The 25952-nt window shown below is 41.9% G+C and overlaps 1 protein-coding gene across 1 annotated transcript; it reads right to left on the bottom strand.

Annotated features, from left to right (window-relative positions):
• Positions 1 to 100: 100 nt before the first annotated feature.
• Positions 101 to 25926, bottom strand: LOC110529192 (zinc finger protein 292). Its single transcript, XM_036984884.2, has 8 exons — positions 25692 to 25926; positions 10138 to 10292; positions 9688 to 9766; positions 9276 to 9411; positions 8909 to 9114; positions 8449 to 8585; positions 8085 to 8226; positions 101 to 7889 (listed from the first exon to the last, which is right to left on the bottom strand). Exons 1-8 carry the CDS (start codon positions 25851 to 25853, stop codon positions 678 to 680), a joined length of 8229 nt encoding a protein of 2742 aa, XP_036840779.2. The 5' UTR covers positions 25854 to 25926; the 3' UTR covers positions 101 to 677.
• Positions 25927 to 25952: the final 26 nt, after the last annotated feature.

The raw sequence follows: 25952 nt of genomic DNA, 5'->3' as shown, positions 1-25952 counted from the left end.
TGCCTACTTTAATTTAAAAAATTAAGTTCTCTACTAGCCTTGTAATTTAAACAAAATGACAAATCTGAACACGTGAAAGAAACACCAGTGAGAAATGCAATCTGTAACAAAATGGTTTATCTCAATTAAGTTAGACTGCTGGTCGCAGTAGTTCATTGAAAAAAACAAAACAATATTTACACAACATTGTCTACGTACAAATGAACATTTACAATGCATATTGAAACAACAACATTCACAAACTATACACATCACATTCCGTTTGTTTAAAGGACCATTTCATTGTCTCATGGGGATACTTATCACATGACATTGTAATGTTTTTCGCCTTCAATTTTAAATTTAGTTTGCAAAGGCAATGTGCTGGGAAGATAAATACAAACATGCTTAAATTTATCCTATCAATAATACATATAATATAAAATGAGATCAATATATAATAGAGACAAAATATATTTACAGACTCAAGGTTACAGTAAATAATGTATCATTTTAAAACAACTTCCACATAGTCAACTGAAAAACCGTGGATTTATATTTTGCGGTGAAAAAACAAAATCAAAAGTATTATTGTTTTGGGCAACATTCTGCAGCAGGTTGAAACCCATTCTAATCCTGAGGTACGGTGTTCTGACAAGGAAAACATTTAGCCAGTCACTTAAATACTACATCGGAATCTATTTTTCTAATATTACTGTGGGTCGCATTTCCTGGAGCTGCTTCAGCAGAGTATCAGCTACGTCCGAAAAGGATTTGTCCACTACAATTTTTACATTTTTTAGTGACGTCAGCTTCTGAGGGTTCCTGAACTCAAGGGTATCAAAGCCTTTTGGGTAGTGCAAGTGTGTGTCTGACCTTTTGCACAACACTGTAGCGTTTCTCAGTCGAATCCTCTTCTTCAGAGCGTTTTTAGATGGGCTTGATTGCTCCAAGAACTTTAAGAAAGATACCTCGAATCCCATGGGCTTAAAGGAGGTCAACGTTTCACTTTGATCGTTCATTTCATCCTGGGTAAGGGCAGTGCTAGAGGAGTCGTAGTCAGATCCATTTTCTCCACAGTAAACCGCATTACTCCTTGTCAGCCTCTTGCGTTTTACAATTTTTTCAAAAACACTTTTCCGTGGACTTCCTCTCTTGCGTTTCACCACCACAGAACCATCAGATGCAGTTTCTGAGCTTTCATCGTACGAAGGTTTGGTGTCACACAGTTCGCCCTTCCCCTTTCTCCGTAACACAGGTTTTGAATACTCGTCAAACTCACTTCCTTCTAGGCCCGTGTCTGCCGTGTCCTCGCTGTCGGATATCTCTGAGGAGGTCTCAGACTTAGAGTCATCGCTCCTGGCAGCGCGGAGGTTTCTACGTCTTGGGTATTTCTTGCAAAATATGAAGTGGCTTCTCTGCTCTTCTAAGTATCGCTCGGACAGTCCGTGCCCCATGTAGTGCTTCATGATACTCCGTTCAGACTTCATCACTGAATCACAGCCCTTTATCATGCAGGGGTATTGCAACTTGCATTTCTTAATGCAAATTGCAGACGCTTCATCCTTAGTTTTCAAGGAGGGTTTTCCATATTTTGTCCAACTATTTTTTTCTGTCTTGTCAGTTTTCTTTTTGTCACCTCCCTTCTGTGTAATCTTTTTGTTGCCCTCTATGTTTTCTTTCCCATCGCTTGATTTAGTTATTTGGTAATGTGAATTCTTGGAGTCAGATTTCTCACAATCTTCACTTTTCCGTTGGTTCATCAGTTGGAGTTTGTAAAGGTCATGATGCTTTTTCATGGTGTGCCTCAGCAGGTTTGACTTTGTAGCGTAAGCACGGTCACAGCCTTCGACATCACATTGGAACATCCCATCCACAGGTTCCATTTTGGCAAGTTTTGCCTTGTCATGTTCTTTTTCAATATGTCCGATGTACTTCCAGAAAGCAATGAAGGATGCTGTGCACCCTTGCTGATCACATCGGAATCTGCCTAGGTTGATGTTTGACATCAGAGATCCTGCTTTATCCAGGCTGAACTTGTGAAGCTGGAGGTAATGCTGCAACATGTTCGGAACGTCTTGAAATACTCTCGAGCAGTCGCTCACTTGACATCTGAGTTCTGTTACCTGGGTTACTTCAACCTCTGGTTCCTCCTCCATAACCCCCTCCTGCTTGATTCCGTTTTTCTCATCCTGTTCCTCATTTTGATCATTTTCATTTTTCATTTCACATATAGATAGAGCAGACTGATGGACAGCCCTGTAATGGAGGATTAAATTATGCTGAATTGTAAAGGCTGCTGCACATCCTTGATGAACACAGCGATATGGCCTGTATGGACTGAAAGAATCATTTGCCTCAGACTTCTTCTCTTTCGTCTTCTTGGGAATTTCGACTTTAGGCTTTTCTACTTTAGGCTTTGGTCCTCTCTGCAGCTTGATTTTGGATGTATTTTCTAGCAAGGGAGCACAAACCTGAAGGGGATCTGATGGAGCAGGCGTCATTGAGTCAGCTCTTTCTGCCAGGTAGCCTCCAGATTGTTGACTGTAATGAGTAGGCATAGGCCGAGATGGAGATGGTATGTGTTGTCCATTTGACCATTGATCTGCATCAGGAGGGGTCATTAAAGGCTGTTGGTGTATTGTTGAGTAGTGTGCGTTAATTTGATATTCAGACATTAGCATTAATGGTGTCTGATCATGCATGGGCATCCTTTGCATTGGCTGCATTCCCATGGAGAGGCTATTATCATGATATCTCGGGTCAGCTATGCCTTGAGAAGTCTGCTGTTTGAAAGGATGTGGGTGGTAGTCTTGTTTAATCCTTTCTCCGGAAGCAAACACGTTTTTTACAGTCATATCTTGATTTTGGCTCACATCCGGGAGTGAATGTTGACGTCTAATATTCTCCATTATTGAGTGGGGCGCTTTGGCAATCTGACCAGACAAAGGAGGCTCTGAATGCACACGTGGTTTGTCTTCGTTATTAGCAAATCCAACCGTGTTGCTTGACTTGCGCTTCATGATTAGTTCTGCAATCTCCCGCTGTGTCAATCTGTGAGCTGTCTGACAGTGTGCCTTAAGGTTTGAATTGCGGGTAAAAGTCTTATCACACATTTGACAAGAGAATGGGGCAAATTTCCCATGGCTTTTCTTAATCGAATTGATCATCTCATTGTTGTAATTGTGAGTCTTGATGAGGTGTTTTAAAATGGCATCTTTTGTCATGGCCCTGTATGTGCAGTTGTCACTCTCACAGGCAAACAGCTTTCTACAGCCATCAGGAATCTGTGTATCCTTCTCTTTTGAGACATTAGGCTGGAATGATTCAGTATCATTGCAAATATCAGTGCAGCTAGGTTTTGTGGAGGAATATGTTGGAGTAGAATCACACACCTGTTGTTTGTCTAAGTCTAGCCTCTCTAATGCAGTCTGAAGGTCCATTATCCAATGCTGTTGGTTTGCAGGTGTTAGATTTGGACCAAGATCAACATCATTCGCAACAATGCAGGTAGGTGCAGGTACCTCGTGGTGTCGAGAGGAAGCCACTCTGAAATTAGTAAAGCTCTTCATGGGTGCTGCTCCGTTCATTTGGGTAGATGATACAGAGGGGATTCCGTGATCAATCATCTTGGAAGGCTGAGGACTTTGATGTACTCCAAAATGTTGTACATCATTGGTTGTTGGATTGGATGACACCAGATTCAAACTGGCATGTGTGTCAGTGCTGCTTGTCCCAGATACACTGCTTCTTCTTTGGAAGTCTCCAGCTAAAATCTGTTCACGCAATCTTTTCTTGACATTATGTTCCGCACTCTTCCTCCGTGTCTCCACCGGTTTGATACTTGTTGCTGCTGGACTGTGTTGAGGCCGAGGGTCTGGTGAGGTGATCTGCAACATGGGGTTTGTCATAAGGTTTTCTGCTAAACTAGCCATTGCAGCCAGAAGTCCATCATTAGACAGCCCTCCCGAATTGGAGGCAGAATCAGAATTCCCCTTCACTTCTTTCATCTTCATCAGTGTTTCTGCTCTGAGTAAATTATCAATATGGTCTGTGGGAAGTCTGTGAAGTGAGACAGTGGGGTTGTTTTCTGCAAGCACCTGAGTGAGAAGTGGCTCATAGAATGCACTATTGCCAAACCCAGGGTCACATGACTGCTGAAGATAACCATCTGTATACGATTCATTTTCTGTCTTCACTTGGACATTTCCTGTGTGCTGTATGACTGTGCTTTCTGGCAAGCGTCCAGCAGGTCCGTAGGGGCCATAAGGATTTTGGAACGTTGGCTGGGGAATTGCTGAGGGCTCAAACATATTGGGAATATTTGGAGTTACCATAATTTGTTTAAGAATCTCATCAGGTTGTTCGCCATCATTTGCATACGGTGCAGCAGGGTTATACTGTGAAGATGGTGGGGGCTGAGTATTGAGAAGTTGCTCTGAATTGAGAAGATCAAGAAATGATGAAGGCAAGTCTGCTGTCAGGAGCTCAGTGTCATAGGCTTTGCAGTGTAAACGTTTGGACAAATGGCCTCCAAGTGATTTGGGATTTGTAAATTCTCTACCACACCTAGAGCAAATGAACTTTCCGTCTTTAACAATGGCAGGCCACTTTGTTCTTTTGTTGCGCTTGACTTTTTTGCCCATCTGGTTTTTTTCAGCAGTGTTTTTGGTGCCGTCTTGAGATTCACTGTTGTTTCTAGCTAGCAATTGGTTTCCTGCAAGGACATGTGATTCCATGTTGGTTTTCTGCATTCTTCGACTCCTTTCAGGGGGATTGAAATTAGAACGCAAATTACTTTGAGTCTGCGGTGTGTAGGGAAGTGCAGCATTTCCCAGCTGATTTGAGAGACTTGAGTCCTTCAGAATGTCCACATAAGAGGGGAAAACAGGCTGAAGAACATTATCCATAGTTGTTGGAAGCAGTGACTCTGCTGGTCTTTCCACATTAGGTCGCATCATATGACCGGATGGAATAACATGAACATCCATTCCTCCACCACCCATTTGTGGCATCCCTTGCAGGTTCGAGGAGGGATATACTTGTGAGTGATAATTCTGGATTTGGTTGTTTCCTGGTGTTTGTTGCCATGGCATACTAGGTGGTGCATATTGATTGGGGTTGTTTCCTAGCTGGGAGAGTACAATGGGATCTAAGATATTGTCCATTTGGTTGGGGAAAGCTTGGCTTTGGACAGCAGCTGAATGGGAAGCGTAAGAGTGGTTTGAGTACAGGGGCGGGGTTGGCTGAATGACCTGTTGATGTTGTATTGGAGCAACAGAGTTATGGTTCCCGATCAGAGGCAAACTCGACGGGGCAGCTTTTCTTGCTTTTTCATGTTCCCTTGTTTTTCTCTTAACAAGTTTCCATTCTGTATAAAACTCTGGGTGAGCTGCTTTCATATGCTTGGTAACACTTCTGTAGGAGCTGTAGTTGCGATCGCATGACTCCAAAGCACAGTGGTGTCTCTCTCCTTGGGGTGGGGCAGGAGTAGTTGGTAATGGGTGTTGCTGTGGGGCAGGAGTAGCTGGTAATGGGTGTTGCTGTGGGGCAGGAGTAGCTGGTAATGAGTATTGCTGTGGGGCAGGTGTAGCTGGTAATGGGTGTTGCTGTGGGGCAGGAGTAGCTGGTAATGGGTGTTGCTGTGGGGCAGGAGTAGCTGGTAATGAGTGTTGCTGTGGGGCAGCAGTAGTTGGTAATTGGTGGTGCAGTGGGGCAGGAGTAGCTGTTAATGGGTGTTGCTGTGGGGCAGGAGTAGTTGGTAATTGGTGGTGCAGTGGGGCAGGAGTGCTTGCTAACGGGCCCTGTGTATTCTCTGTTCTGCAACCAGTGGCTGGCAAACGAGTTACTAGTGGAAGAAGTGTGTGAGAGACCGATGGGAGAATTTGAGGCATTGGAGTTGACATGTAATGGGAGGTCTGACTTGATGCTGACATGTTAACAGACATGTGTGGATGTTGTTGTTCTTGCACTGGTACTCTGTAGTCAGAATTGTAGTTCCTGGATTCATAATTTCCATCTTTGCGAAAACTCTGGACCTGACCTTGAAACACACTTGGTTGTTGGGCATGATGCAAATCCCCAGGATATTGGTATGAAGCTAATGGAGGATTATGTGGTTTGGGTCTCATATAGTCATATGCAGCAGTCTCTGAAGGGTCTTGGTGTCTATGTCTCAGCTGATTTGGGTCATGCGTTTGTGCATTTGTGGTAGACCGAATAACAGATCTTTCTGAATATGGGTACAGTTCTTTTACTGGTGGCTCACTTTGAATCATGTATCGTCGATCATTCTCAACAGTACCTTGAGAAGCATTCAGCAGGTTGTCAATCGAGTGCTTCACCTCAACAGATGCTGATGGATGAGAAGCCTCATCAACATCCTCTGAGAAGGAAGCCTGATCAGAAAGCATCCTCTGGTCCAGAAAATGAGAAAGGTCAGTGTCTGTAGCTGGGTATTCCTCCTCTTTTGGGACATGTTCCTCCTGGTGCAGATCCAACTGTGACTGAGAATGGAACACTTTTCCACAGTTAGGGACTTTGCAGGTGAACGTTTTGTAATGCTGTGACTCATGGTCGTAAAGCTTATAGGCTTCATTGAAAATCTTCCCACATCTAGGAAACATGCATCTGGCTTTAAATACGACATGTTCTTTTCTGTGTACAAGCAGCTCTGTGTTGGAGAGAAAGCTGGCCTTGCAGTTCAACTGTATGCAAATGTACGGTCGGACACCACAGTGCACTTGCAAATGATCGTTAAGGTGTGTGACATTAACAAATTGGCGACGACAATACTGACAAATCACCTTTTTGTTCTGCATTTCAAGGAAGCGCTTTGCTTCATCGTTATCTCTATGTGCTTTCACATGAACAAGAAGATTTCGGAAATACTTGAATCCCTTTTTGCAGTTTACAACAGGGCATGTGTTTTCCTCAGTGCTGCTTTCAGTCTTAAGTCCAGAGACTTTAGTCTGAACTGATTCTGTCTGAAGCGACTCCCCATTGTGTTCTTGGGAATCGCTGTTTGCATCTTTTTTCCAAAGTAGATTTTCAGTCTTAGCTTTCAGAGCCGCAATAACAGGAGCAGCCGTTTTGGGATTAGCTAATTTTTTATTTGTTTTAATTGCAGCTAGTCTTTCCTTGCATGATAGCTTTACGTGTGATGCCACGTGTGGTTCCAATATGTCTTTTGAGGTGAAGGTCTCTGCGCATATCGGGCATCTATAAAGTCCATCTTTGTAGTGAGTCTGTGCATGACGTACAATCCTGTGCCCCAGAAACTCCTTGTCACACAGAACACAGTATTGCATGTATGCCTGCCAGTTTCGAAACCTGGCCGAGATGAACCCTTTCTCTCTCAGTTTCTTTGTCTCTCGGATTTTCCGTCTTTTATCTGTTATTTCATTCAGTTCATGTGTGGTGTCCACGAAGTAGTCTGTGACGTCTCTGAACACTTCCTCACCCTGGGTTGTGTCCTCCTCCTCCTCAGGGGCCTCTGGGATCTCATTGTCATTCAGCAAGTCAATGGAGGACACAATGGAGGCCTCCTCACCCATAAGGGTCAGGCAGTGACGCTTCAGTGTCTTCCAGTCCCAGAACTCAGGGTCAAAAGGCCACTGGGTCTTGAACACCAGCAGGAGCTCACAGCGGAGCGAGTTAGACACAGGAAGATTCTCCTCCTCCAGCTTCTGGTCTGGCTCGTTGTACAGAGTCTCCACGGCGTAGTAGGAGTCCACTGTGGGTTCCAGGAGGAACTCTGTCAGCTGGCAGGCCCGTTTTACCTCCAGATCAGTGGGCAGCAAACAGGAGATGGTTTTGCAAATGGTGGCCTTGTTGTTTGCGTCACTTGATTCCAACTGTAGAGCCCGTATGCACATGTCAACACACACTGGCAGTCCAACCTTACCCACCTGTAAAAAACAAACAAAAAAAACAACAGGGTTTTAGAGGGAAACGCACTAAATATTAATTGACTATCAATGAAACAATAGAGCATATGGAACAAAAAAGGTGGAGTGCTGACTATACAATGCAAAAATTATAGTGTGCCATGTTCAGTCTATATACACCCAGAAAAAAATGAATGTATCAGGGCAGAAGCTTACCTCTGATTGAATGACTTTGATGAAGAAGAGGATGTGGAAGACCGTTGTGGACAGCAAAGACATCTGACGACATCTGTCCAGGAACGTCTCTTCAGATGACTCCATCCGCTTCAGCAGTTTGCTCCAAAACAGTGTCAGCTCCCTGGAGAGAAAATAAATAAACCAAATAGCTTAATAGTCATAATATATTCTATAATACCTGAATTATCTGAAGAACTAAACAAGAGATTGCACAGCGTGTTTTATTTTGTTTTACGACTACTGTAAGTTGAAACAGGTAATAACACAATAGATATACATTTCATAAGTCAAACAGATAGGAGGGGTGGGCTTTAATGCAAAAAACGTAGCACAGTGATCTTACCAGGCACAATAAGTGTCTCCTTGGAGAAGCTGACGTGTTAGAAAGGCTGAGCATAAGCTGAAGGCTCCCCTCTCATCCCCTTCCGACTCCAGGTTACAGATCATTTCTAGTGCATCACGGCAATCAATCTCGGAGAGCTGTCGATAAAAAGGAAGAGCTGCATTGCATTCAAATTATATTTCAATGTGGTATGCAACAGGTCTGCCTCAAGCCGCAATTACACCTTTTCCATTGAATGGTCTGCCTTTTGTTGATGAAAGTCTCAATTTCATACACTAAAAAACAATAGCGAGGACAGAGAAATTCTGATTGGTGCAATGAATCCACAGAGGCCTGACAGTTAAATAATGAAAGTATATATGGGCCCTGTTCATGGGCCCGGTTAAAAAGTTGCAGACTATATAGGGAATAGGCTGCCATTTGGGACTCAACCTGTTTCTAGCAGACTGTCCCAACCTACCTCCTCCATTAGTGGTTCCTGTGCTGAGGCAGAGCACAGGCAGACCAGGTACATCTGCTTAAAGATGTGCCCTTTTCCTTCAAACTCGGGACACTCTGCACAAGCCCTTGCCAGCAGTGCAGCCCTCTCCATGTGGTTCTCCTTAATAAGGTGCTTTACTCTCATCTCCAGCAGAATGGGTCCCTCAAGTCGAAGGAACTTGTGAACTAAAGAAGAGGATATTGAGATTCATACAGACACAATACAAATAGAGTACTGATATAAAATGCTGGTTCAAATGTACAAGACTTGAATAACAACTAGTATCAAAAGTTGTTCCTGTTGTGCACAGGGTTTTCTTCCTTTATTGTAGTAAAAGAAAACTCACCCTCCTCTGTTTGTGGAGACTCATTAGAGAGGAGACTACGCAGGGTGCTGTTCGTCCACACACCAGTCTCTTGGGCCACAGCAGACAGGAGGGCCAGCTGTGTGATGCCATTCTCCTGCAGCTGGGAGTGTGCTGACTGCAACACACACAATTCACTCAGTGACAGTATTCTCAAAGCCGTAGGTACTTTTAGAAGCAATTACGCATTCAAATTAATGGTGCATCCTTGCAACATATATAATATTATGTAGTACATTTCAGAAACAGACCAAATGGAATCTTATCTTAAAAGACTATCCTGAACAGATAAAGCAGCTCAATCAGGAATACAGTAACCTACAAGTGTAGTTTACAAGACCTCATTGCATATAAAAAGGAAACATTTCATCCTCTGTGTGACTAAGCCTTTTACCTGAACAGATGACTTGAACTCTTCCCACAAGGCATCTGGGAAGTTCTCTGGCAGGGAGAGCAGCAGCTCTATACAGCTCCTGCACAACCAATAGGAAATCAAATGAGCTACCCAAACATGATCACTAAAGCCTTTGTATATTTTGCAGTGATTTAAACATAATCTGAATAATAAAGGCAAGTCTGATTGGTAATGATCAATAATGTTAACAAAGCACTGTAAAACAAATTGCTGGAGATGGTGTTAGGTAACATCATCCAATGTTTCATTCTACATGTAGGGTGTATCATACAATTCTACATCTGAGATAATGTATAGTACAGTAATTTATCTGATGTGCATTTCAAATTAGGTTCTTCTAAAAATCTCATGGGTACTAATCTTGCAGGCAGGCACATGGAGAACAACAAGCAGGTTAAACCCCTCCACAAATTAGACAGGCGTACTCACAGTGAGAGACGTTCAACTACGAGGGGGACGTTTTCACACTGAGAGGAGAGGCAGGAGGAGACCTGGGCATAGCTCAGCAGGGCCACTGTATACACCTCCACCAGGGGCAGTGGCTCCTCCTCCATCCTCCATCGACCAGCATACTCCACCAGAGTCTAGAGAGAGAGAGAGAGAGGTTACACTCACCTTTCTCTTATGCACCAATGAAGTCATCCACAGAGAGCTATAAAGGCAGATGTTTGATATCTTTAGATGCAATATAGTGCCTACCACTACTACTGCTGAAATTAATTTGCAACAGGAGGGGGGGGGGGGGCGAAATTTCTATAATTAGCCTAAATGTTTGTATGTGAAATGACAAGCAATTGTAATGCATCCTGTTTAGACCAGTAGAATAAATAAAAAAAGCTACCAACCACTTCATTCATGTTGGATATGGTTTATGAGTCTACATTTCTCCAACGTCCTACAGAATTTATGTGTTGCTCCTTTCCATCAAAGCAGAGGGGGCTGGGCAGATGCCCACACACAGAGAGCAGTGAGACTCTGGAGAGCGCAGACAGACAGATGGGCCTGGAGGAGAAGCCCTGTTCTGAGCAGCATCAAAAGACAAGTAGTTCTGACAGCTTCTCTCGGTCAGGCAACTCCTCAGAGAGAATTAGGTTATAAAAAGGTTCATGAGAACTGTGCAATGACGAATAAATCTGATTTAAGTGAGAAACCACACAACTTTATTCTGCTCATGATGGAGAGAGAACCTTTCATGGCCTATGCTACATGTGTGTTATTAGCTACCTCAGTATTGTTGAATTATTCACAATCTCAGTGTACCTTGGCATAGAAACAACAGTCTACGTTACTGTTAAAGTCACTGCATGGATGGTTGGCTGCACTTTGTCTCAGACGGCTCAGTAACAAGAGCCTACTAGTGGAAAAAGCCTTTGCAGGTTGGTGAGGTTATGGGGACTTCTCTCCAGTAACAGCTTCCTGTTTTGCTCTTCAGGAAATAAATGCTAGCTGGAGACAGGGCTGAGGCTAGTTGGATGCTAGAACATTGATATCTAGATCTCTCAAATTTATGGGTGATTCACGATATATCTAGATTTTTTAAACGTAAAAAGTCAACACTGCATTTCAAACAGTCAGGAATAATGTAAAGAATTAAGGGCGTGTAAAATTATTAATAGGCTAAATATTCAGAAAGTATTCACACACCTCGACTTTGGTACAGCCCGAATTTCAAATTAAATTGAGATAGTGTCAATGGCCTACACAAAATACCCCATAATGTGAAAGTGGAATTATGTTTAGATATTTTTTTACAAACTCATTAAAAAAGTGAAAATCTGAAATGTCTTGAGTAATTATTCAACCCCTTTGTTATGGCAAGCCTAAATAAGTTCAGGAGTAAAAATGTGCTGAAGTCATATAATAAGTTGCATGGACTCACTGTGTGCAATAATAGTGTTTAACATTTTTAATAACTACCTATCTCTTTACCCCACACATTCAATTATCGGCAAGGTCCCTCAGTCACGCAGTGAATTTCAAACAGACCAAAGACCAGGGAGGTTTTCCAATGACTCGCAATTGGTTGACGGGTAAAAAAAAATAAAAAGCAGACATTGAATATCCCTTTGAGCATGGTGAAGTTATTAATTACACTTTGGATGGTGCATTAAAACGGCTAAAGAGTTTAATGACTGTGATAGGAGAAAACTGAGGATGGATCAACAACATTGTAGTTACTCCACAATAGTAACCTACATCACCGGGGCCAAGCTTCCTGCCATCCAGGACCTCTATACCAGGTGATGTCAGAGGAAGGCCCTAAAAATGGTCAAACTCCAGCCACCCTAGTCATAGACTGTTCTCTCTGCTACTGCACGGAAAGCAGTACCGGAGCGCCATGTCTCGGTCCAAGAGGCTTCTAAACAGCTTCTACCCGCAAGCCATATTACTCCTCAACAGCTAATCAAATGACTATCCACACTATTTGCATTGCCCCCCCCCCCCCCCCCCACCCCCACCCCCACACTGCTGCTACTCTGTTATCTAATTATAGATACTTTAATAAATCTAACTACATGTACATAATTACCTCGATACCAGTGTCCCCCGAACATTGACACATTGTGGCGGTACCCCCTGTATATATATAGCCCCGCTATTGTTATTTACTGCTGCTCTTTAATTATTTGTTATTCTTATCTTACTTTTTTTAAACGGGATTTTCTTTGCTGCATTGTTGGTTAAGGGCTTGTATGTAAGCATTTCACTGTAAGGTGTTGTATTCGGCGCATGTGACAAATACAATTTGTTTTAATTGACAGAGTGAAAAGAAGGAAGCCTGTACAGAATACAAATATTCCAAAACTTGCTTCCTGTTTGGAATAAGCCACTAAAGTAAAACTGCAAAAAGAAAAATGACAAAGAAACATACTTTATGTCCTGAATACAAAGCGTTGTGTTTGGTGCAAATCCAACAACATCACTAAGTACCACTTCATATTTCAAGCATGGTGGTGGCTGCTTCATGTTATATTTATGTTAGTCATTGGCAAGGAAAAGGAGTTTATTTATTATTAATAAAAATAAACAGAATCGAGCTAAGCACAGGCAAAATCCTAGAGTAAAACCTGGTTCAGTCTGCTTTCCAACAGGGAGACAAATTCACCTTTCAGCTGGTCAATAACTTAAAACACAAGGCCAAATAAACACTGGAGTTGCTTACAAAGACAACATTGAATGTTCCCGAGTGGCCTGGTTACAGTTGACTTAAATCAGCTTGAAAATCTATGGCAAAACCTGAAAATCGCTGCCTAGCAATGATTAATAACCAACTTGACAGAGCTTGAAGTTTTTATTTTATTTTTTATAATGTGCAAATATTGTACAATCCAGGTGTACGCAGCTCTTAGACTTACCCAGAAAGACTCAGTTGTAATTGCTGCCAAAAGTGATGCAAACATGCAATGACTCAGAGTTGTGAACACTTAGTAGGGCAAGAAAGTTAAGTCAGCCACCAATTGTGCAAGTTCTCCCACTTAAAAAGATGAGAGGCCTGTAATTTTCATCATAGGTACACTTCAACTATGACAGACAAAATGAGAAGAAAAAAAATCCAGTAGTTCAATTAGAGTGTTTCATCAGACCAGGCAATCTTTCTTCTCATGGTCTGAGTCCTTAAGGTGCCTTTTGGCAAACTCCAAGCGGAATGTCATGTGCTTTTTACTGATGAGTGGCTTGCGTCTCGCCACTACCATAAAGGCATGATTGATGGAGGGCTGCAAAGATGGGAGAACCATCCAGAAGGACAACCATCTCCCCCAGAGGAACTCTGGAGCTCCGTCAGAGTGACCATTGGGTTCTTGGTCACCTCCCTGACCATGGCCCTTATCCCCCCGATGCCTAAAGCTGGCCAGCTTTAGGAAGAGTCACTTTAAGAATTATGGAAATCACTGTGTTCTTTGGGACTTTCAATGCTGCAGAAATGTTTTGGACCCTTCCCCAGATCTGTGCCTCAACACAATCCTGTCACGGAGCTCTACAGACAATGCCTTTGACCTCATGGCCTGGTTTTTGCTCTGACATGCACAGGCAACTGTGGGACCTTATATAGACAGATGTGTGCCTTCCCAAATCATGTCCAATCAATTGAATTTACCACAGTCGGACTCCAATCAAGTTGTAGAAATCTCTCAAGGATGATCAATGGCAACAGGATGCACCTGAGCTCAATTTCGAGTCTCATGAAAAAGGGTCTGAATACTTATGTAATTTTTTACAATTTATTTGTAATACATTTGTCATTATGGGGTATTGTGTGTAGATTGATGAGGAAAATGTTGAGGTTTGAATACTTTCCGAATGCACTGTACTTTCTGAAGGCACTGTAAGCCTTCCACAACCATAAGACCCACTAATAATTGTATTTTTTCAAAATAGTTTAACCTGCCAATGGCACTAAGGATTGTGTCTTACTGCCTTTCGACAGTAGAAGAGCAAATGTTGGTTTCAATGGCATATCAGGAAATCTTAAAGAATTCGCATTTTTCCTATGGTCGGATTTTGTCTGTAGGCGGTTAAAAGCAAGGTAAGATATGCGAATGTAAAATGTCCAGGTTTCAAACAATGATATGGCTGGCTAGGCATCACATATGTAATTACAGTGCTTTGCGAAAGTATTCGGCCCCCTTGAACTTTGCGACCTTTTGCCACATTTCAAGCTTCAAACATAAAGATATAAAACTGTATTTTTTTGTGAAGAATCAACAACAAGTGGGACACAATCATGAAGTGGAACGACATTTATTGGATATTTCAAACTTTTTTAACAAATCAAAAACTGAAAAATTGGGCGTGCAAAATTATTCAGCTCCCTTAAGTTAATACTTTGTAGCGCCACCTTTTGCTGCGATTACAGCTGTAAGTCGCTTGGGGTATGTCTCTATCAGTTTTGTACATCGAGAGACTGACATTTTTTCCCATTCCTCCTTGCAAAACAGCTCGAGCTCAGTGAGATTGGATGGAGAGCATTTGTGAACAGCAGTTTTCAGTTCTTTCCACAGATTCTCGATTGGATTCAGGTCTGGACTTTGACTTGGCCATTCTAACACCTGGATATGTTTATTTTTGAACCATTCCATTGTAGATTTTGCTTTATGTTTTGGATCATTGTCTTGTTGGAAGACAAATCTCTGTCCCAGTCTCAGGTCTTTTGCAGACTCCATCAGGTTTTCTTCCAGAATGGTCCTGTATTTGGCTCCATCCATCTTCCCATCAATTTTAACCATCTTCCCTGTCCCTGCTGAAGAAAAGCAGGCCCAAACCATGATGCTGCCACCACCATGTTTGACAGTGGGGATGGTGTGTTCAGCTGTGTTGCTTTTACGCGAAACATAACGTTTTGCATTGTTGCCAAAAAGTTCAATTTTGGTTTCATCTGACCAGAGCACCTTCTTCCACATGTTTGGTGTGTCTCCCAGGTGGCTTGTGGCAAACTTTAAACAACACTTTTTATGGATATCTTTAAGAAATGGCTTTCTTCTTGCCACTCTTCCATAAAGGCCAGATTTGTGCAATATACAACTGATTGTTGTCCTATGGACAGAGTCTCCCACCTCAGCTGTAGATCTCTGCAGTTCATCCAGAGTGATCATGGGCCTCTTGGCTGCATCTCTGATCAGTCTTCTCCTTGTATGAGCTGAAAGTTTAGAGGGACGGCCAGGTCTTGGTAGATTTGCAGTGGTCTGATACTCCTTCCATTTCAATATTATCGCTTGCACAGTGCTCCTTGGGATGTTTAAAGCTTGGGAAATCTTTTTGTATCCAAATCCGGCTTTAAACTTCTTCACAACAGTATCTCGGACCTGCCTGGTGTGTTCCTTGTTCTTCATGATGCTCTCTGCGCTTTTGACGGACCTCTGAGACTATCACAGTGCAGGTGCATTTATACGGAGACTTGATTATACACAGGTGGATTGTATTTATCATCATTAGTCATTTAGGTCAACATTGGATCATTCAGAGATCCTCACTGAACTTCTGGAGAGAGTTTGCTGCACTGAAAGTAAAGGGGCTGAATAATTTTGCACGCCCAATTTTTCAGTTTTTGATTTGTTAAAAAAGTTTGAAATATCCAATAAATGTCGTTCCACTTCATGATTGTGTCCCACCTGTTGTTGATTCTTCACAAAAAAATACAGTTTTATATCTTTATGTTTGAAGCCTGAAATGTGGCAAAAGGTCGCAAAGTTCAAGGGGGCCGAATACTTTCGCAAGGCACTGTATTTAGGTTATGGAAATGTATAATATTAGAAAATCATTCCAATGTTGGGCAAATAAGCCTATTAGAATGGACGTCTGTAGGCTATGGCTAGCAACTATGGTAATCTAGAGAATATGGTTGTATCTCCCTGGCCTGAACCGATTGTACACTGAGATACAAATCTAAGCTTGCTCCCCAAGCCGACTGGTCTTTCGTGCTATCGGTTGGTTGCCAGAGACGCAACCCAGTCGTTAAGTCTTTTTGTTCTGTATCTATGGATGCGACCCTGGAATAGAAAATGTGCGCTCATCAGGACACTGTTGTTCAGAGGAGCTAGCCAACACAGCTAACACTTCAAACTGAAGCTAGAAAGACTGCATACTAGCTGCATCTCATTTAATTTTACCTGCTTTTTGCTGACATTTTTTTTGTACAGTATGTATCCATTAAAATGATGCCAGTTGATTCATGATTTTGACCTGCTGCTGAAAGCTGTCTGCCTCGTCCCGACAAACAGGAGATTGTTTCAATATTGAAATTATTGTTGCAAATATCAGAGAAAGAGATTGCAAGGTTTATACAAATTTCTGCTTTTGAAAACCGAATGCTAGTTCAAAATAAAAATGGGAGATTAATGTCTCGATTTTTATAGTGGAGATCAAGTTTATAAATTGCCTTGCTGAGAGTGAGACAGTGGATTGCACAGTGAGATGGAACAGTAAATAGGCATTTCAACATCATAGCTTAAGCCGGTGGCAACTTGTGGAATAGACACCGGCTGGAATGCCTTTTTAACCAATCAGCCTCCAGGATTAGACCCACCCGTTGTATAAGGCTTTTTACTACAGGGTGAATGTGTTACCTTGTCAGGCAATGATGAATGCCCCAAAATGTCAAGCCCCAACTTGGGCATCATCTTGACGTGTCTCTTGAGATCCCCAGGACCAAAAATCCAACAGTTCTTGGAAGACGTTGGACCAGAGAAGACGGCCTTCAGAAATGTGCCACTGCAGAAAAGAAAATGACGACGCTGCCTTCTGGGAAGTGAGAGAAGCTTGTGGATGACTGTCATTTTGTGTCTAAGCATTTTGGAAACCTGGAAATGGGGATCTTGAAAGTCTCCACTCTCTTTGACCACTCCAGCTGGCCAGATTACCTCAATGTACTCGCTATTTTTGGCCTGGAGGAGCTGAAGTTGTTCACAGACCACTTTAGCCACATCCTGGAGGAATGTCAGGACTTCAAGTCCTCCACACATGCAACGTGTGAGCGGCTGGAGCTCAAGGTAGATGTCCGCCACTTCAGACACCTTCAGCCACAGGTGCTGTGGCAGCGCTTGCTGCAAGCTACTGTTGGGAGGCCAGACCAGTTCTCCCACATCAGGGTAATGGTAAAGATAATGCTGGTCTTTCCCATGAGCTCATACAGCTGTGAGCGAGGGTTCTCGGCCATGTGCATCAAGTCAGACTTGAGGTCCAGCCTTTCTACCAGCATGATGAACAGTCTGCTGCTGATCTCTGTCCATGGCCCGGAGACTGAGCACTATATGGCAGAGAGGGCCGGTAGCAAGTGGTGAAACTCAAAATGGGCAAGACTAATAAATTGCCAATTTGATCAAATCTGGCAACCTCTCCTCTCTTATATTGACCATTCGGCTCTCTGAATTTGTACATTTCAATGCACTCTCACTTGTGATCTCTTAATCTACCCTTGGGTGGCATGTGCTTGCCCCATCACCCATGCTTTCCCCTCTCTGCTCTTATGTTTATATAAGAATTGCATACCGGTCTTTTCTACAAAGTACCTATACACCATTCTTGTGTGTGTTCAAAAAAATAATAATAAGGTCAAGATGACCATTCAGTGACTGAAGAGGGAGGGTGAAGCAAAGTAAGTGAAGTCTGGGAAAGACAAATGCATTTTATTGTATATTGTTGTGTTATGTTGTTTAATGGGGCAGCTGGTAGTGGAACGTAATCTCTAACTTAAGTTGATTCAGTACCGAGTTCTCAACATTGTTCTGTTTTAGATATATTGTATACATGTGGTTAACATGTTCAATTAATACATAATGTAATGTTTGTCTGTTTTCATTAAGATGCAAAAAGGTTATCTTAAATCAAGTTTATGTAATAAAGATTTGTGTATTTCTGAGACTGATAGACAATTACTTTTAAAACACTGCAAATTACCTAGACCCATGTTGGCATTTGAAAACATAAAAAAAACAAGTATTTCATTTTGGGAGGGTTCAAGTTGACTGGCCCTGCCTGGCAGGCCAGTCAACTGCAGGAGAAAAGTGCCTCCCTGACAGAGATATGGATGCAAGGACTGACCATCCATGATATCAAAACTATAGCTGTAACCATGTTGAGGCTATATAGTGTTTCTATACATTTACTTTGGCTTAAAAAAAGATTATGGGATAGGACAGTTGAACTAAGCTCATGAGGCACTTATAAATGATATTCTTCAAGAATCAACAGGTTCGTACCATTCATTTAAAAGTAAAAACAAATACAATTGTTGCAACTACAGATTTCCCCTTTACAGAGCACTCTCTCCTCCAACAGCAAGTTGGCAACACTGCCGCAGATTGACTGATCCCAACTCATGCTTCTAGTCTTTACCTTCAACACGCTGACAAGACAACACCCTGCTTGATGCCACCTGTAAAACTAATAGGATTCAAACATGTATGCAGTGTACTCTACACAGCCTACAGTGGCTGCCTAAAAACCTCTCTGTCTGACTTTCCCCATAGTCTCCCTCTCTCTACAGGTGTTTATGACAGTTGCTTTTTAATTCAACTGGGCTCTCGTTGGCTCTGAAGTGGATCACAAACAATAACAATAAGCAGTATTCATAATCATAACAGCAGGTCCTCATCTGAACCAGAATCTAGGATTACAATAGATGTTGAATATGGCTATTCTCCTTTATGATCAGGATGCAAACATTTAACTTCCCATGATTAATCATTTCTAAAATACTTTCGGTACATACCAGAGAATGGAGTTTGCTACCGTTACGACCAGTGTGTACTTCCAGAAAAGGTCTATTGCAACTGAAAAAATGTTTGGAAGAACGTACGTATTGTTTTTGACTAAGTGCGCATGTGCCAAATCCACCTCTTCAACACCTCCTGTAACATTAGTAATGAAATTAAAGTACGGTAAATAAAGCCTATCCAGAAATATAAGCTGGTTGGTTCAAGCCCTGAATGCTAATTGGCTGGCAGCAGTGATATATCAGACCCTATACCATGGTTATGACAAAACATTTATTTATACTGCTCTAATTATGTTGGTAAACAGAAATTTAGAAATGGGGTGAGCAAAATGACTAGAGGCAAAAAGGTCACAGTCCTATTTAACCCAACAATCCAAAGAAACGTTGGCACTCTCAAACTGCAAGGCTAGAGCATAAGGCTCAAAACCAAAGCAAGTAACGTCAGTCTAAGCAAAAATCTGGAGATATCTCTGACAGGACATGAAATATTCTAACGCAACTGGTCTGGACAATATGCCTGCTAGGTTTGTAAAAGACACTGAACATATTTCACCCTGCAGCACCTATATATCTCAATAGAACAAGGGAGGCTTCCAAATTACCTGAAACTTGCTAGGGTTATCCCACTACACAAGGTAGTAAGGTAGAAACCAAGGTAACTACAAATCTCTATTCTGGGAATCCTGGAGAAGATGATCTATGAGTAAATTGACATGTAGATATCCAAGAACGCACAATTTGCAGACCGGTTTTACAAAGTCACATTAAACTAATTAATGTTTACTGTATTTAACCGACCGTATCAGGAAAGAGATTGATGGAACATTTTGTGGGATGGTTTTAATGGACCTTCAGAAAGCCTTTGACACAGTAGCCCACCAGATACTACTCCACAAGTTAAGGGCCCTAGTTGAGTTGTAAAAATTCCTGGAACTTTCAATACATTTTCCAGAAATCTCACTTGAATGATTCCCAGAATCAGGAGGGAATAGAGCAGGTAATCCAGAATGCTCCAAACAGGATTTCAGGAAAACCAGGTAATTTAAGTAAAGTTCCTGGAATTTTGTAACTCTAGGCCCTAGGTTTTAGCAGCATGGTATCAGATGGTTGATATCAATGGCACCTTATCAGATGTAAGATTAATCAGCTGTGGAGTGCCACAAGGAAGTGTTTTAGGGACACTACTCTTCCTGTTTATATAGTGCATTCGGACAGTATTCAGACCCCTTCCCTTTTGTTACATTTCAGCCTTATTCTGAAATGGATTAAATAAAAATCCTCAATCTACACACACAATACCCTATAATAACAAAGCAAAAACATGTACTTTAGTATTGACCCTTTGCTATGAGACAAAAAAATTGAGCTCAGGTGCATCCTGTTTCCATTGATCATGTTTCAGATGTTTCTACAACTTGGTGTCCACCTGTGGTAAATTCAATTGATTGAACATGAAAAGCACACACCTGTGAAAGATGGAAGGTGTTTGTGTTCTCGGAAGTACGGCAACTAATCAGTCTCCTCCGTTCCAAATATACTGAATCTTAGGAGTAAACTCCTAGCGGGAGAGGTTTTTTTTCCATCTAGATGTCTTGGTAAGTCAGAGTACTTAATGAACTTTAAACTACTTTATTTTTTATGAGAGAGTGGTCTGCCAGCAGGCAGCTTCAGAAGCAGCATTCCTTTACAGACAAATAAAATGCCTGTTCAGTGGCGAGTCGAAGAGTCAGAAGGAACATGCCGTAGCCAAGGTGCTTTCACGGGCATATGACCGCGGTATCATTTAATCTCTGAACAGAACCCCCCCCCTCCGTTCCACTATTCTGACCAACAAAATACAATTTCTGAACTGATTCATACCCCAAAAATGTAACGGTATATATCGTTCCTTTCGGTTTCTTTTTAAACCTCTGAAAAGTACATTATTTTGTTTACATTTAGCTCAACATTAAATTACTTGCTATGGAGCAGGCAAGCTATTTACATGCATTGGACAGACAAGTGTAGGGCTTCAGAGCGTTGGCTTAACATTGGACTTGAGCTACCTAGCTTGTGTGTGCACCAGAATTGAAATAAAAACACATTTTAATAAATCCAATGCATGGCTCTACAGTGCAAACTTTTTATTTGCACATACAACTAAATATTTTGCTGTGAGACTGGAATTGTCTATTTAGGCGCACCAGTGCGTCGAAAAAATGAAGGATTCTAGCTTTAATACCGGAAATATATTTTCATAGTCCTTGTAAAAAAGGTCAGTGTAGAGCCCTGCAATTTTAAATGTGATAAGGATACTATAGTTAACTATCATTGAAAAAGTTCATCCATTCTTCGCTCTAAAAAAAAAAAAAAATCTCACTCCCTAATTTCTGAACAACACTAACGTCAGTAGGCAATAGTAGACTATGCTTCGTAGGGGGAGGTAGCTTGCGCACACACACACACACACACACACACACATGCATACATACATACAGGCAAAGATTTTCAGCTGGCAGGCTGACACTGAAAAAAGTTGTAACATAGTGAGGGCTTTATAGGCATTTTGTTTTTTTTGTGGGACTAGGAGAAAGAAAAGAAAATGCCCGGAATGTAAAATAACAGTATTAACCATTAACAGCATGGGAACCGGTTATGTTCCTGAAACAGTATAGATTACTTTCATTCCCAGTTCTGATTCTGTTCATCAAACATTTTTACAAATAATTCTGGTTCCGTTCTCTGAACTGATTCCAACCCCTGGCGGTAGACATAACTTAATTGACCGGCACTAGAATTCATACATACACAACAGGACCATTGTTCTTCAATGTGAATAGACTGGGAATTTTATGATTTCATCTTATCGTTTTAATGGAAAACTAATCCCCCCCCCCCAAAAAAAGTGCTTAAACATTAAGCAAAATTGTCCATTTGTCACATCCCTAACATATCCTATATTGTTAACTTAATCTACTTACATTAAATATTAATGTATTCCGTGTGGCGCGGGTGAAACAGATATGACATTCAAATCAAAATCAATGACATTTCCTGCTGCTGGATCAGCCGACCTGTGCCCGGCCGTAATAAGGGATTTTATTGGAAGTGCATGAGAGGTGAATTTGGCAAATGCACACTTGGTCTAAAACAATACTTAAGATTCTTTCCAGAATGGGCATTTTTTCAGTTGCATGTAACTTTTTACTTAGACTTTTTTTGGAAGTACATACCGGATGTAACGGCAGTAATGACGATAGTTACTCAGCGAAACTCCCTTCTTTAATAAGTACCGTACGCATTTTGAAATTATTAAGCTTAAAAAGCTGGTGAATGGCTTCTTCCTGGACATAAAGGAGAAACGCAATATTCAATGTCTCTTGTAAATCTAGATTCTGGTTCAGTCCTCATCCTGTCAACTTAGCCTTATTACTTGATAACAAAAACAAGGTTCCACATCGCAGATCAGATCCACAGATAAGTTATAAACACAACACAACACACTGACACATACACCAACCCACACATGCTGATAAAATGATAGATTTTCAGTGTGTCAGCACAGGGATAGGGATATACTCCATCAAACCCTCAGAGCGAAAGACATAGCATAGCTGTCAGACACGGAAAGAATCCCAAAGGACACCCTATTCCCTATATAGCGCACTACTTTTGACATGAGCCCCATGGGCCTTGGTCAGAAGCAGTGCAATTTAAAGGGAATAGGGTGCCATTTGGGGCGCACACACAGCTGAGGTCAGAGGTCATGTGTATTTGATTTCATTGTAAGCTGCGATTGGGATGTGTAGGAGGATCTGCTGTTCTCCCGGCTCTCTCCACAACCTCTACACCTTGGTAGATATCACAGTAGGCCTTTAACAAATGCACTGGCCAACATAATCCAAACAACCAGTTATAGTTTATTACAACTTTCTTTAGACTGGAATCTAAAGAAAAAGTAGCCTTAGAATTGCAAATAAATTAAACCATCAAGTGTTTTTCTTAGCTACAGTCTAATAATGTATTGTGATTGTATTTATGTAACAATGCCTCAACAAGAGACTCTCCTCATGAGAGGCGCTAACTAAATACATAGAATCCCATTCACCCCTCCATTTTGATCTGGTCCTAATTAGAGAGAAGGGAGGCAGGAGGGGGACCTGGGCTGCCTGGTAGACATCTGGTAGAAAGCACACTGCCAGTCCAGCCAGACTAACACCAACAGTAGAGTAGGATCATCCATATTCATCACCATCCATCATCCATGCTGTGACCAGGGGCAGTGGCTTGTCTCATGTCTTGAATCTCCAGACAACACATGGCATCCTGAGACCGAGCCGGGGTCGGGTGGGAGGAGGCGATTTACAACACTCGGCCGCGCGGATGGTAGTCTAATAACACCACCATACACTCACTCTGCTAGATGAGCTGAGTGGAGGCTGGGGAGCCATGCATATCTAGGAACCCAGCTGGGCACCTGGGAATAGTGCTCTTTCAAGCATCATGCAGCTGGGTGTGGAGGGCAGAAAACAAGCAGTTCTTCCACACAGACAGACAGAAAAGGAAAATGCAAAACAATGTATGCTGTTTGAAAAATAATGCTGGATTGTCATGAATAGCCAACAGATACTTTTTTTTTAAATGTTGTTTTGTAAACACACTGCTGAATTCAAATGTACATGCTGGAAGACGAATGACAATTTAAGTGTGAAGATGAAGAACCATGCCTACTGCAGTGGCGCTCATGCGTTCTCTGTCCTTCCATCCTCCCACACAGCGCAAGGACAGTCGTTGCCTCTAGCCACAGATATTCACACATGCTTGATATTCTACTGCAACAATGGCTGGCACATCAAAGTCCAAAAACTCTGTATGCAACTAGATTCAACAGAATTATTAACAGCATGCTAATGAGGCCTGCTACTGTTCGTTTAGACCTCTGTTCATGTGTTACAATGCAAATCATTATTGTTACAGCAATTAAAGTTGGTTTAGCCAAGGCTGGCTCCATGCATAAGCAGTCACTTAGGGGCCCAGGCCGCCACTGGAAATTTGGTTGTGCATGAGCAATTCTTGTCTTATGTCAGTCACTCAATTAGCCATGTCAGCTAACATTTTTTTGATTGGCAAGTCTGTCTAGCCAGCTATCTAAAGTTGTCGTAATCATGGCCGAATACCCAGGGGCCCTGTACTACAGGGGGCCCCTATTGATTTTGTTAGTCACTCTCACTCAGATATCATTAACATAAGGCAACATTGGCATAAGTCGTGGCAAAATGTGTAGATTTGCAGGGAATTAGCTTTAAAAATGCAAAAGTATTTACCACATGGCAAAATTAATAGAATAGCATTAAATAGCTGTAAAACAGATTTGTTTTGCTCCATGGCAAAATTAGTAGAATTTTATTTAATGTGTTGTAAAATTGCCAAACTCTCTCCACCCCTTGGCAAAATGTGTATTACCGCAGAAAATCTACTTTAAAAAGGCAACATTTTCTCCACACCCCATAACCAAATGTGTAGGATTGCAGGAAATGTAAACGTATTCTCTCTGCCGTCAAGAGGGGTCCATGTTATGTCCTTGAGGACTCTGGAGGACTTAGTCATTTTACTATCATCGCCTCAGTCATGAATGGTACAAGCCCTTGACCATGAGCAAAACATTTTATTTATTTTTACATGAAAACCAGGTGTATGGTAAGTAACAGTTCATTGTTCTTCTTCATCTGACACTACCCAGTCGACTGAAAAATTGGCCAGATTAAATATGGGTCAGTAAACCAATAGCTACGTGAAAGGCACAAGAAAGTAAAAGTGGAGCAGCCGCAGTAGTGCATCAAACTTGATGGGAAAATGTGTTCAGCGATTTCAAAAGGAGTTCACACTGTGACAGAATAGCCTAACTCAGGTGTTTCAAACCTTTCCTCTGGGACCTCCAACAGTCCATGTAGTTTACCTAGCCTATAACACAGCTATGACACACCTGATTCAAACTTGTCAACTAATTTTAAACCCTTTGAATAGGTGTATGAGGGCTACAAAACAATTGTGAAATGTCTGGGGGTCCACGAGAAGAGGTTTGAAAACTACTGTCCTAGTTAACTCAATAATTTGTTATAGAACCCACATTTAGAAACAATGGCTAAATGGGTAGTTTCAGTTTGACAATCCGAGACCATGCATGGACACAAACACCCCACATTTATTTGAGACCTGTCAGCAAAAGATGCGGTGTAGTGTGTGCGAGGCCTGTCCCGTGGCAGTGAAGGCAGAACAAAGCAATTTGTTCACTAGTTAGCTACTAGCTAGCTAGCTGCTTCATTATCGTTAGCATAGTAAATTGGTTGCTAGCCAACTACAAAGCTGAGACAGTCATGGATAGTTTAACGTTAACTTTATCAACGGCCGTAAAGTCAGCGTCTCTGCGTAAACTAGACATGACAAAGCAAGGCTGATGATGGACCTCCTCATTGCGCCTATGATAATTCAATAAGCTAGCTATGTCAGCACACAGTATCAAAAGGGTAGCTAGGCTACAGACAGTGTCAACATCAAATCATTTAGCTGTCTAACGTTACCGCAACGTGCGAAAGTCAGTCACATAACACAATAGCACCAGCTAGTGTTACAACAAGTATACGTATGCTTATTTGACATAAATCATTAAACCATGCCCACATTGACAATGGCAACATTATCCAGGATTGTAGACTAGCTTAAGCTAGCTATGCTAATGCAAGGCTCGAGGGTTATTTTGGAATCGCCAGCGCGCACAGCGAAAGAAAGAACTAACCTGGCAAAAGTGTTGACAATACTGAGTTGACGACTGAGTCGGAGAGTCCGTACTGTTCTTCAGTGCAATTGCTAATTTTAGCAATTTCTCTCGGAGTGCCACAATTGTTGCACTGGTATCGGTCTGTGCGCTGAGGTTTTGTTCGGCCTCTTCGTCCGCCATCTTCACACCTAACTCGGTCGCGTACCACTGCCGCGTACGCAGACAGCATGTGACCAGAATAATTAACGCACGCAGAATCAAATGCCACCGTAGTCCACC

Source organism: Oncorhynchus mykiss, chromosome 8 (assembly GCF_057628025.1).
Source record: "Oncorhynchus mykiss isolate SJ-2025 chromosome 8, ASM5762802v1, whole genome shotgun sequence".
Classification (NCBI taxonomy): Eukaryota; Metazoa; Chordata; class Actinopteri; order Salmoniformes; family Salmonidae; genus Oncorhynchus; species Oncorhynchus mykiss.
The sequence above is the reverse complement of the archived record's forward strand: the minus strand, read 5'-3'. Positions and strand labels throughout refer to the sequence as shown.